This window comes from Pleurodeles waltl, chromosome 6, assembly GCF_031143425.1.
Source record: "Pleurodeles waltl isolate 20211129_DDA chromosome 6, aPleWal1.hap1.20221129, whole genome shotgun sequence".
Lineage (NCBI taxonomy): Eukaryota > Metazoa > Chordata > Amphibia > Caudata > Salamandridae > Pleurodeles > Pleurodeles waltl.
The window spans coordinates 84,830,838-84,844,440 of NC_090445.1; the positions used below are offsets into that span (position 1 = coordinate 84,830,838).

The following is a 13,603-nucleotide window of genomic DNA, read 5'->3' on the forward strand; positions in this document are numbered from 1 at the left end:
TCTGGGACTGACCTCTGTGCAAATACTGGTGCGCAGGATTTCTGATCACGCGCCGATCTTGATGGCTTGGGGGGCTCCTTTGCAAACCCAACGTTCGATATGGTGATTCAGTGCCTGGTACTTGAAAAATCTCGACTGCGCCGAATATCTTTCACTCCCCTCTATTCCGGCGTTCCTAGCCGCAGAGTTAGACATGCCTCTGACAGAGGATGAGGTAGACCGTGCTATATCGGCCCTTCAGGCCTGGAAGACTCCGGGCCCAGATGGCTACCCTATAGAATATTATCAGAGGTTTCGTCAGCGCCTCGTTCCCCATCCTGTGAGCGCCTATGGGGAAGCAGCTCAAAGGGGCGCATTCCCCCCGGTTCTGGACTGCGCCACCATTGTAGTCATACCAAAGAGTAACCTACCCTGAGACCAGTGCTTCTCATACTGCCCCATATCGCTGATTAATGCGGACATTAAGATATTCACGAAAGTGCTGGCCACTTAAATGGCCCGTACATTGCCCTTCCTTGTTCATCCAGACCAGTGTGGCTTCATGCCGGGGAGGAGCATGCGTTATTGCTTGAGACGGGTCCAGGTGGCACTCTCGCAGACTGATAGACTGGAGGGGGATTTGGCGCTCCTGCTCGTGGATTTCCAGAAGGACTTTGAAACAGTGGCATGGAACTTCTTGGAAGAGGTGTTGGCCCGCATGGGCCTTGGCCCAAAATTTAGAGGGATGGTACACCTTCTCTATCGCGACCCGTCGGCGCAAGTGCGGGTCAATGGCATCTTGTCAGACCCCTTCCCAATCAGGAGGGGAATGCTTCAGGGCTGTCTTCTTTTGCCCCTCCTATTCGCCCTGGCCATCGAGCCGCTGGCCCGCCTTCTTTGGGGAGACCCGCTTATGAGAGGCTGGATGTGGGGGAGTGGATGTGAGGACCATGTATCTTTGTACGCGGACGATGTCCTGGTGTTTCTGGGGAGGCCTTGAGACTCTGGCCTCTGATGCCTTGAGCTCCTGATGCTGTGTGGTGAGGAGGTGGGCCTGTGCCTGAACTCAGAGAAATCAGTGCTGGTGGAGGTGTGGGGACAGGCGGGGGGAAACGAATGGTGTCCTACCATCCCGGCGAGGCGTAACGCCTTCAAGTACCTGGAAATCCACCTCTCGACCATCTCAGAGTTGGCCTGGGAACTGAACTTCCAACCCCTTGTGCGGACTCTGTCTGCGGACCTGGGCAGGGGACAATGCATCCTCCTGAACCCCTTGGCCCACTCCGCACTTTTCAAGATGGTCTGTCTCCCCCGATACTTGTACGTCTTGACAAACTTCCCATACTTGGTCCCTCAGGCCTGGTTCCGATCCCTTACTTCAGCCTTCAGCTCGGCACGGAAGTCTTAATATGGAGGGGAGATGGAAATCCCTGACTTGTACATCTACTACCTGCCGGCTCAGACGGTCCCCTTCAATGAATGGTTCTACAGGGGTTGGGATGACCAGGCTTACCGGCTGGAGATTTGTCAGGCGGGTTTTGAGGGTCTCCCAGCACTGCTATACAGGGGCCAAATTCTCTGTGCTGCCCTCACTGTACACAAGTGGCAGTGAAGTACTGGAGGGCGATGCTGCGGTTGATGGGGTGCGAGTGACGCCTCACTAAGTTGACACGTTAATTGCAGGACACTTGGTTCCGGCAAGTTGCTGAGTTAGAAGGCTTTAAACAGTGGGACACTATTGGAATTACTTATTTGGGTGACGTGACCAACACAGCGGGGATTCTGTCATTCCAACAGCTGAAAGACCACTACGCACTGGCTAACACACAGTTCTTCCGTTTCCTCCAGCTGCGCCATGCCTTGGGGACTCACCTGCCTCCGGCCCAGATCCTCCATGACCACAACCCACTTGAGACAAAACTCCTGATGGGAAAACTGGGAAGGGGTGTCATTACCCAAATTCACTGTTCCCTACTCACTAATGCACCAGGTGGACTTGCAGGGCTACGTGACAGGTGAGTAGCCTGGGTGGGCAACTTCGAAGAGGACGATTGGAGGGAGGCCTACCTTGCACCCCGGGAACTGGCCATATCATCACGCTTGAGGATGGTGCAGATTGACTACTTTCACATGTCATACCTCACCCCACGGTGCTCGCGACACATGAATACCAGGACTTCTTCAGGGTATGTTAGGTATGGCCAAGTAGGGGCACATCTCTTGCATGTTGCCTGGGAGTGTCCGAAGGTGCGCCCCTTCTGGGAGGGTGTGTGGAGGGAAGTTTCTACTGTACTCGGGCACATGATCGTTTTGAATGTGAAGGTGGCGATATTGGGCCTTCTGGACGAGCTGGGGGGGGCCAGAGAGGAGAGAACTTTCATTGGGCTGGCAGGCCTAGTGACCAAACGAGACATTGTGCAACAATGGAAAAATCCCGAGACGCTGTCCGTTATGAAGTGGCGAGTGGGGATGGACTGGTGCTCTCAAGTAGAAAAGCTGATCTATGAGGCGAGGGTCTGTCCCCGGAAATACGATGCGATCTGGGGGAAGTGGAGGGCACACCGTGGACTGAACTACTGAACGATGTATCTGCCCTAGGCCAGGGTGGTGGGTATTTGACTCCCGACTGCACATTATGTACGGGCCCATCCAATGTACTTGTGCTCTACTGTACTCACTGTATTGTTGTTGTCTTTTGTTCTCTAATTCAAAAAAGAAAGAAATTTGGATTAAAAAAGAAAAAAAGAGCAGTGCTCACATGAAAAATTGCCTGTCCCCATAGTGAGCCCAAACTGATTGTGTGCTGTAAGCCTACCTCGCTCACTAAGTTGGAGCAGCTGGTCTCTGGAGTATGTCACGACCAAAAGTTGGGCAGGGCTTTTGGAGCATGGTGCACTCCAAGGGCAGACGGGTGCCGAAGAGCTTACCTTTGTGTGTCTGCCGCGCATCTGTGCATCGGTCTGGTTTTTAAAGGCATTTGGGTCCATGGCAGAGTTCACATTGGAAGGCTGGACCTGCTCTTCACAGCATCCAACCCAAAATGGCTGATGTGCCAAAAAGGCTCCCCACGCAGAAGCAAAGAGAAGGTAACAAACGAAAAGAAGGAAAGAGATCTCTAACAAATTCATCGACACCCCGAAAACACAAAGTGCAAAAGTCAATGAAAACTCCTTAAAAACGACGGCCCCAGACAAACAACAATAGCAGCAACCAAGACGCCAGTGCCACAATAAAAGAATAGGAACAAAGTTAAATTAAGAATTCCACAAAACAAAATTGACAAAGTATGTATGATAATGATGACACTTGAGTCAAGAGGTGGCCTTTAATACCCCTGAGAACATAACGGACCCCCACTTGAGGTTTTTGTTGAAAGGCCTATGCAGTACAAGCCCACCCAATGGTAACTGTGTTTGATCTCTTTATGTTAGTTGCGTACCGTAATCTTTGTTTTACACACAGCAGTTTGTACTGCTTCTGTATATTTGTAATGAATTTGAGCTATGTTTTTATACATATGTGCTTTTATAGTCTAAATTAACAGAAATAAATATATATTTTTATAATTGGTCATTTTACTCATAATAAAAATGCCTGAGCAAATATTTCACTCTATTAGTACCTGCTTTACAACCAAATTCAATATGTGGCAAATGCAGCAAGTCCATTATTATGCGAACAATGTGGCCACAGAATCGCATAATTACAGTGGCCCTGAAAGTAACCAACAATTTGTAAGAAGACATTTGCTGACATTTGACCTGTGTCTTTGAAACCATTGCAAATGTGACCAGATAAAAACAAGATTTAGAGGCTTATTCACTTTCTGAATCGACAGAACTCCTGTTCTTTGCCAGCTGGACCTCTCTGCCAAAGCGAGCTAGTGCGCCCCCAAAGTAGCTCACCCTGATAAACGCTGACTCTCTGGAGGGAGTGGGTGAGTAGATTTTTCGAGTTACACTAGTGGGTCTGATATACTACAATCTTTCATTAACTTAAAACTTCTCTACTTAGTTCCATCCCATACAGTCAGTTTCCAATCACCAAATGCTTCTGGCAGGTAGAGATCCCACTAATTCCTCTGTTGTACCCGGAGCCTTGGGCTCTTGTTAAACCTGTAACACACATAACTTTCTCTACTGCTTACACCCTACATCTGCTGTTACAAATGTGCTCAAGATGAATTGTCTATGCCCTCAGTCATACCACTGCTCTTTTGTGCAGTCGTTACTGTCTGCAATGGAAGAAATTAAGCCACAAGTCGTGGTCCGTTTCCTGTATTTTTCTTTATTTAAGAACTTCGACCCTACAGAGCAGTGAATTCCTTACGATGGTACCTTAGCATAGTTTTGAGATGCAATGGTGGCTTGTAATGAAAATGCTACTTTTTGTAGAGAATTAATTGCTGAACGCTTTTTAAAAAAAGTGAAAATGCTGATCGGTTCTGGAGTTATAAGTGAAAAATTTGCTTCTGTTGCCATTCTCCAATATGGTGGCCCACGGTGGTTAGGAACAGTGCCCAAAATGCCTAAAATTACAAGCGATACATAAACATATTTGTGCAAAATGTCATGCTTTTACCTAAAAATGTGCATTTTAGACATTGATGTAAATGTTGGAGCGAGTGGCTGACTTGGGGGATGAACAGAATAATTTACACTGAGGCTTCTGAACCTCACCTCATTATTGATGTGCTTGATAAAATATTAACAATACAACTTCCACTGACATTTTTCTGCACTAGGAACATTCTTACACTAGATCTCACTTTTTATCTTCTAGATCCTGAGCCCTCGAAGAAAAACATAGAAGCAGGTAAGTGCGAGGTGGCCAGAGGGCAAGGCAATACTCATTCCCATTGGTGAAGTGTCCGTGAATTCTCACATACCACAACCAAGGGTATCTACTAGTCCTAGCCTAGATTACCACCAGAGCAAGCCCCCCCCCCATAGGTGCCACAGATATAGGTTAGTGCCACCTCGGTCACCTTAGACTGTGAAGATCGCACCGATGGAAGCAATAGTCACCCAAGGCACAGTCTAAGCCTCCTATCCTAGAAGGGTGCTCAGGCCTGGTGGAAGGTCGGGTAAGCACTGAAAATATTGGATTAGGCAGGAACAGACACACGATTCCAAATGATTGAATACCTGCAGTGATATTATGGAAAACGTGAGCATTTGTCACAAAGGTAATTGCATAACTTACAGAAGAGTGGAATCATTTAAGATATGTGAAGAAGAAGCTGGACTTACAACTTGCACATAATGTACTGGGGCTGAAGACGTTCAAGGTGCAAGTATCAGTAACGTAGGAAGTTGGCTCTGTATGTATTATTTCATAGTACGAAATAGCATGCACAGAGTCCAAGGGTTCCCCTTAGAGGTAAGATAGTGGCAAAAAGAGATAATTCTAATGCTCTATTTTGTGGTAGTGTGGTCGAGCAGTAGGCTTATCAGAGGGTAGTGTTAAGCATTTGTTGCACATGCACACTGGCAATAAATGAGGAACACACACTCAAAGACAATTCCAGGCCAATAGGTTTTTGTATAGAAAAATATATTTTCTTCATTTATTTTAAGAACCACAGGTTCAAGATTTACAATCAATACTTTAAATGAAAGGTATTTCACTCAGGTATTTTAGGAACTTTGAATCAACAAAATAACATGTACAGTTTTGGCAAAAATGGCAATAAGCTATTTCAAAACTAGACACTGTGCAAAATTCAACAGTTCCTGGGGGAGGTAAGTATTTGTTAGTTTTTCAGGTAAGTAAAGCACTTACAGGGTTCAAAGTTGAGTCCAAGGTAGCCCACCGTTGGGGGTTCAGAGCAACCCCAAAGTTACCACACCAGCAGCTCAAGGCCGGTCAGGTGCAGAGGTCAAAGTGGTGCCCAAAACACATAGGATTCAATGGAGAAGGGGTTGCCCCGGTTCCAGTCTGCCAGCAGGTAAGTACCTGCAACTTCGGAGGGTAGACCAGGGGGGTTTTGTAGGGCACCGGGGGGGACACAAGTCAGCACAAAAAGTACACCCTAAGCGGCACAGGGGCGGCAGGGTGCAGAGTGCAAACAGGCGTCGGGTTCGCAATAAGTTTCAATGGAGACCCAGGGGTCTCTTCAGCGATGCAGGCAGGCAAGGGGGGGCTCCTCGGGGTAGCCACCACCTGGGCAAGGTAGAGGGCCACCTGGGGGTCGCTCCTGCACTGGAGGTCGGATCCTTCAGGTCCTGGGGGCTGCGGGTGCAGTGTGTTTCCCAGGCGTCGGGTTCTTTGAAGCAGGCAGTCGCGGTCAGGGTGAGCTTCGGGATTCCCTCTGCAGGAGTCGCTGGGGGGACTAAAGGGGGGTCAACTCTGGCTACTCACAAGGTCTTAGTCACCGGGGAGTCCTCCCTGTAGTGTTGGTTCTCCGCAGGTCGAGCCGGGGGCGTCAGGTGCAGAGTGGAAAGTCTCACGCTTCCGGCGGGAAACGTGTGGTCCTTTAAAAGTTGTTTCTTTGTTGCAAGTTTTAGTCTTTGTGGAACAGGGCCGCTGTCCTCGGGAGTTCTTGGTCCTTTTAGATGCAGGGTAGTCCTCTGAGGCTACAGAGGTCGCTTGACCCTGGGGGATGCGTCACTGTTGCAGTTTTTCTCGAAGTGGGGAGACAGGCCGGTAGGGCTGGGGCCAAAGCAGTTGGTGTCTCCGTTGTCTCTGCAGGGCTTCAGGTCAGCAGTCCTTCTTCGTCTTCAGGTTGCAGGAATCTATCTTCCTCAGTTCTGGGCACCCCTAAATACTAAATTTAGGGGGGTGTTTAGGTCTGGGAGGTTAGTAGCCAATGGCTACTAGCCCTGAGGGTGGCTACACCCTCTTTGTGCCTCCTTCCGGTGGGGAGGGGGTCACATCCCTAATCCTCTTGGGGGAATCCTCCATCTTCTAAAAGTCAGTCACCTCAGCTCAGGACACCTTAGGGGTTGTCCTGACTGGCCAGTGACTCCTCCTTGTTTTTCTCATTATCTCCTCTGGCCTTGCCGCCAAAAGTGGGGCCGTGGCCGGAGGGGGCGGGCATCTCCACTAGCTGGGATGCCCTGTGCCGCTGTAACAAAGGGGGTGAGCTTTGTGGCTCACCGCCAGGTGTTACAGTTCCTGCAGGGGGAGGTGAGAAGCACCTCCACCCAGTACAGGCTTTGTTCCTGGCCACAGAGTGACAAAGGCACTCTCCCCATGTGGCCAACAACATGTCTGGCAGGCTGGTGAAACGAGTCAGCCCACACTGGAAGTCGGGTATGTTTTCAGGGGGCATCTCTAAGATGCCCTCTGGGTGTATTTCACAATAAAATGTGCACTGGAATCAGTGTGCATTTATTGTGCTGAGAAGTTTGATACCAAACTTCCCAGTTTTCAGTGTAGCCATTATGGTGCTGTGGAGTTTGTGTTTGACAGACTCCCAGACCATATACACTTATGGCTACCCTGCACATACAATGTCTAAGGTTTTGCTTAGACACTGTAGGGGCATAATGCTCATGCACCTATGCCCTCACCTATGGTATAGTGCACCCTGCCTTCGGGCTGTAAGGCCTGCTAGTGGGGTGACTTATCTATGCCATAGGCAGTGTGTAGTTGGCATGGCAACCTGAGGGGAGTGCCATGTCGACTTAGTCATTTTCTCCCCACCAGCACACACAAGCTGGCAAACAGTGTGTCTGTGCTAAGTGAGGGGTCCCCAGGGTGGCATAAGACATGCTGCAGCCCTTAGAGACCTTCCCTGGCATCAGGGCCCTTGGTACCAGGGGTACCACTTACAAGGGACTTATCTGGATGCCAGGGTGTGCCAATTGTGGAGACAAAGGTACAGGTTAGGGAAAGAACACTGGTGCTGGGGCCTGGTTAGCAGGCCTCAGCACACTTTCAAATCATAACTTGGCATCAGCAAAGGCAAAAAGTCAGGGGGTAACCATGCCAAGGAGGCATTTCCTTACAATGTATGATAATGATGACACTTGAGTCAAGAGGTGGCCTTTAATACCCCTGAGAACATAACGGACCCTCAACCCCCCACTTGAGGTTTTTGTTGAAAGACATATGCAGTACAAGCCCACCCAATGGTAACTGTTTGATCTCTTTATGTTAGTTGCGTACTGTAATCTTTGTTTTACACACAGCAGTTTGAACTGCTTCTGTATATTTATAATGAATTTGAGCTGTTTTTATACATATGTGCTTTTATAGTCTAAATTGACCGAAATATATATATTTTTTAATTTTTAATTTTACTCATAATAAAAATGCCTCAGCAAAGATTTCACCCTATTAGTACCTGCTTTACAACCAAATTCAATATGTGGCAAATGCAGCAAGTCCATTATTATGAGAAAAATGTGGCCACAGAATCGCATGATTACAGTGGCCCTGAAAGTAACCAACAATTTGTAAGAAGACATTTGCTGACATTTGACCTGTGTCTTTGAAACCATTGCAAATGTGACCAGATAAAAACAAGATTTAGAGGCTTATTCACTTTCTGAATCGACAGAACTCCTGTTCTTTGCCACCTGGACCTCTCTGCCAAAACGAGCTAGTGCGCCCCCAAAGTAGCTCACCCTGATAAACGCTGACTCTCTGGAGGGAGTGGGTGAGTAGATTTTTCGAGGGACACTAGTGGGTCTGATATACTACAATCTTTCATTAACTTAAAACTTCTCTACTTAGTTCCATCCCATACAGTCAGTTTCCAATCACCAAATGCTTCTGTCAGGTAGAGATCCCACTAATTCCTCTGTTGTACCCGGAGCCTTGGGCTCTTGTTAAACCTGTAACACACATAACTTTCTCTACTGCTTACACCCTACATCTGCTGTTACAAATGTGCTCAAGATGAATTGTCTATGCCCTCAGTCATACCACTGCTCTTTTGTGCAGTCGTTACTGTCTGCAATGGAATAAATTAAGCCACAAGTCGTGGTCCGTTTCCTGTATTTTTCTTTATTTAAGAACTTCGACCCTACAGAGCAGTGAATTCCTTACGATGGTACCTTAGCATAGTTTTGAGATGCAATTGTGGCTTGTAACGAAAACGCTATTTTTTTTGTAGAGAATTAATTGCTGAACGCTTTTTTTAAAAAGTGAAAATGCTGATCGGTTCTGGAGTTATAAGTGAAAAATGTGCTTTTGTTGTACTTTTCCACTATGGTGGCCCACGGTGGTTAGGAACAGTGCCCAAAATGCCTAAAATTACAAGCGATACATAAACATATTTGTGCAAAATGTCATGCTTTTACCTAAAAATGTGTATTTTAGACATTGATGTAAATGTTGGAGCGAGTGGCTGACTTGGGGGATGAACAGAATAATTTACACTGAGGCTTCTGAACCTCACCTCATTATTGATGTGCTTGATAAAATATTAACAATACAACTTCCACTGACATTTTTCTGCACTAGGAACATTCTTACACTAGATCTCACTTTTTATCTTCTAGATCCTGAGCCCTCGAAGAAAAACATAGAAGCAGGTAAGTGCGAGGTGGCCAGAGGGCAAGGCAATACTCATTCCCATTGGTGAAGTGTCCGTGAATTCTCACATACCACAACCAAGGGTATCTACTAGTCCTAGCCTAGATTACCACCAGAGCAAGCCCCCCCCCCCATAGGTGCCACAGATATAGGTTAGTGCCACCTCGGTCACCTTAGACTGTGAAGATCGCACCATTGGAAGCAATAGTCACCCAAGGCACAGTCTAAGCCTCCTATCCTAGAAGGGTGCTCAGGCCTGGTGGAAGGTCGGGTAAGCACTGAAAATATTGGATTAGGCAGGAACAGACACACGATTCCAAATGATTGAATACCTGCAGTGATATTATGGAAAACGTGAGCATTTGTCACAAAGGTAATTGCATAACTTACAGAAGAGTGGAATCATTTAAGATATGTGAAGAAGAAGCTGGACTTACAACTTGCACATAATGTACTGGGGCTGAAGACGTTCAAGGTGCAAGTATCAGTAACGTAGGAAGTTGGCTCTGTATGTATTATTTCATAGTACGAAATAGCATGCACAGAGTCCAAGGGTTCCCCTTAGAGGTAAGATAGTGGCAAAAAGAGATAATTCTAATGCTCTATTTTGTGGTAGTGTGGTCGAGCAGTAGGCTTATCAGAGGGTAGTGTTAAGCATTTGTTGCACATGCACACTGGCAATAAATGAGGAACACACACTCAAAGACAATTCCAGGCCAATAGGTTTTTGTATAGAAAAATATATTTTCTTCATTTATTTTAAGAACCACAGGTTCAAGATTTACAATCAATACTTTAAATGAAAGGTATTTCACTCAGGTATTCTAGGAACTTTGAATCAACAAAATAACATGTACAGTTTTGGCAAAAATGGCAATAAGCTATTTCAAAACTAGACACTGTGCAAAATTCAACAGTTCCTGGGGGAGGTAAGTATTTGTTAGTTTTTCAGGTAAGTAAAGCACTTACAGGGTTCAAAGTTGAGTCCAAGGTAGCCCACCGTTGGGGGTTCAGAGCAACCCCAAAGTTACCACACCAGCAGCTCAAGGCCGGTCAGGTGCAGAGGTCAAAGTGGTGCCCAAAACACATAGGATTCAATGGAGAAGGGGTTGCCCCGGTTCCAGTCTGCCAGCAGGTAAGTACCTGCAACTTCGGAGGGTAGACCAGGGGGGTTTTGTAGGGCACCGGGGGGGACACAAGTCAGCACAAAAAGTACACCCTAAGCGGCACAGGGGCGGCAGGGTGCAGAGTGCAAACAGGCGTCGGGTTCGCAATAAGTTTCAATGGAGACCCAGGGGTCTCTTCAGCGATGCAGGCAGGCAAGGGGGGGCTCCTCTGGGTAGCCACCACCTGGGCAAGGTAGAGGGCCACCTGGGGGTCGCTCCTGCACTGGAGGTCGGATCCTTCAGGTCCTGGGGGCTGCGGGTGCAGTGTGTTTCCCAGGCGTCGGGTTCTTTGAAGCAGGCAGTCGCGGTCAGGGTGAGCTTCGGGATTCCCTCTGCAGGAGTCGCTGGGGGGACTAAAGGGGGGTCAACTCTGGCTACTCACAAGGTCTTAGTCACCGGGGAGTCCTCCCTGTAGTGTTGGTTCTCCGCAGGTCGAGCCGGGGGCGTCGGGTGCAGAGTGGAAAGTCTCACGCTTCCGGCGGGAAACGTGTGGTCCTTTAAAAGTTGTTTCTTTGTTGCAAGTTTTAGTCTTTGTGGAACAGGGCCGCTGTCCTCGGGAGTTCTTGGTCCTTTTAGATGCAGGGTAGTCCTCTGAGGCTACAGAGGTCGCTGGACCCTGGGGTATGCGTCACTGTTGCAGTTTTTCTCGAAGTGGGGAGACAGGCCGGTAGGGCTGGGGCCAAAGCAGTTGGTGTCTCCGTTGTCTCTGCAGGGCTTCAGGTCAGCAGTCCTTCTTCGTCTTCAGGTTGCAGGAATCTATCTTCCTCAGTTCTGGGCACCCCTAAATACTAAATTTAGGGGGGTGTTTAGGTCTGGGAGGTTAGTAGCCAATGGCTACTAGCCCTGAGGGTGGCTACACCCTCTTTGTGCCTCCTTCCGGTGGGGAGGGGGTCACATCCCTAATCCTCTTGGGGGAATCCTCCATCTTCTAAAAGTCAGTCACCTCAGCTCAGGACACCTTAGGGGTTGTCCTGACTGGCCAGTGACTCCTCCTTGTTTTTCTCATTATCTCCTCTGGCCTTGCCGCCAAAAGTGGGGCCGTGGCCGGAGGGGGCGGGCATCTCCACTAGCTGGGATGCCCTGTGCCGCTGTAACAAAGGGGGTGAGCTTTGTGGCTCACCGCCAGGTGTTACAGTTCCTGCAGGGGGAGGTGAGAAGCACCTCCACCCAGTACAGGCTTTGTTCCTGGCCACAGAGTGACAAAGGCACTCTCCCCATGTGGCCAACAACATGTCTGGTGTGTGGCAGGCTGGTAAAACGAGTCAGCCCACACTGGAAGTCGGGTATGTTTTCAGGGGGCATCTCTAAGATGCCCTCTGGGTGTATTTCACAATAAAATGTGCACTGGAATCAGTGTGCATTTATTGTGCTGAGAAGTTTGATACCAAACTTCCCAGTTTTCAGTGTAGCCATTATGGTGCTGTGGAGTTTGTGTTTGACAGACTCCCAGACCATATACACTTATGGCTACCCTGCACATACAATGTCTAAGGTTTTGCTTAGACACTGTAGGGGCATAATGCTCATGCACCTATGCCCTCACCTATGGTATAGTGCACCCTGCCTTAGGGCTGTAAGGCCTGCTAGTGGGGTGACTTATCTATGCCATAGGCAGTGTGTAGTTGGCATGGCAACCTGAGGGGAGTGCCATGTCGACTTAGTCATTTTCTCCCCACCAGCACACACAAGCTGGCAAACAGTGTGTCTGTGCTAAGTGAGGGGTCCCCAGGGTGGCATAAGACATGCTGCAGCCCTTAGAGACCTTCCCTGGCATCAGGGCCCTTGGTACCAGGGGTACCACTTACAAGGGACTTATCTGGATGCCAGGGTGTGCCAATTGTGGAGACAAAGGTACAGGTTAGGGAAAGAACACTGGTGCTGGGGCCTGGTTAGCAGGCCTCAGCACACTTTCAAATCATAACTTGGCATCAGCAAAGGCAAAAAGTCAGGGGGTAACCATGCCAAGGAGGCATTTCCTTACAATGTATGATAATGATGACACTTGAGTCAAGAGGTGGCCTTTAATACCCCTGAGAACATAACGGACCCTCAACCCCCCACTTGAGGTTTTTGTTGAAAGACATATGCAGTACAAGCCCACCCAATGGTAACTGTTTGATCTCTTTATGTTAGTTGCGTACTGTAATCTTTGTTTTACACACAGCAGTTTGAACTGCTTCTGTATATTTATAATGAATTTGAGCTGTTTTTATACATATGTGCTTTTATAGTCTAAATTGACCGAAATATATATATTTTTTAATTTTTAATTTTACTCATAATAAAAATGCCTCAGCAAAGATTTCACCCTATTAGTACCTGCTTTACAACCAAATTCAATATGTGGCAAATGCAGCAAGTCCATTATTATGCGAACAATGTGGCCACAGAATCGCATAATTACAGTGGCCCTGAAAGTAACCAACAATTTGTAAGAAGACATTTGCTGACATTTGACCTGTGTCTTTGAAACCATTGCAAATGTGACCAGATAAAAACAAGATTTAGAGGCTTATTCACTTTCTGAATCGACAGAACTCCTGTTCTTTGCCAGCTGGACCTCTCTGCCAAAACGAGCTAGTGCGCCCCCAAAGTAGCTCACCCTGATAAACGCTGACTCTCTGGAGGGAGTGGGTGAGTAGATTTTTCGAGTTACACTAGTGGGTCTGATATACTACAATCTTTCATTAACTTAAAACTTCTCTACTTAGTTCCATCCCATACAGTCAGTTTCCAATCACCAAATGCTTCTGTCAGGTAGAGATCCCACTAATTCCTCTGTTGTACCCGGAGCCTTGGGCTCTTGTTAAACCTGTAACACACATAACTTTCTCTACTGCTTACACCCTACATCTGCTGTTACAAATGTGCTCAAGATGAATTGTCTATGCCCTCAGTCATACCACTGCTCTTTTGTGCAGTCGTTACTGTCTGCAATGGAAGAAATTAAGCCACAAGTCGTGGTCCGT

At 47.7% G+C, this 13,603-nt stretch overlaps 1 protein-coding gene across 4 annotated transcripts in view; it reads left to right on the forward strand.

Moving 5' to 3' along the window:
• The window catches only part of LOC138299253 (erythroid membrane-associated protein-like), a 347,615-nt gene that overhangs the window by 120,726 nt on the left and 213,286 nt on the right, over window positions 1-13,603 (forward strand). For 3 of the 4 annotated variants that reach the window (XM_069237389.1, XM_069237386.1, XM_069237390.1), the window contains 2 exons: window positions 4,762-4,794; window positions 9,435-9,467. In XM_069237389.1, coding sequence (XP_069093490.1) covers window positions 4,762-4,794; window positions 9,435-9,467 — 66 coding nt within the window. The remainder of the gene's footprint in view (window positions 1-4,761; window positions 4,795-9,434; window positions 9,468-13,603) is intronic. The other variant, XM_069237387.1, reaches the window with a different exon arrangement.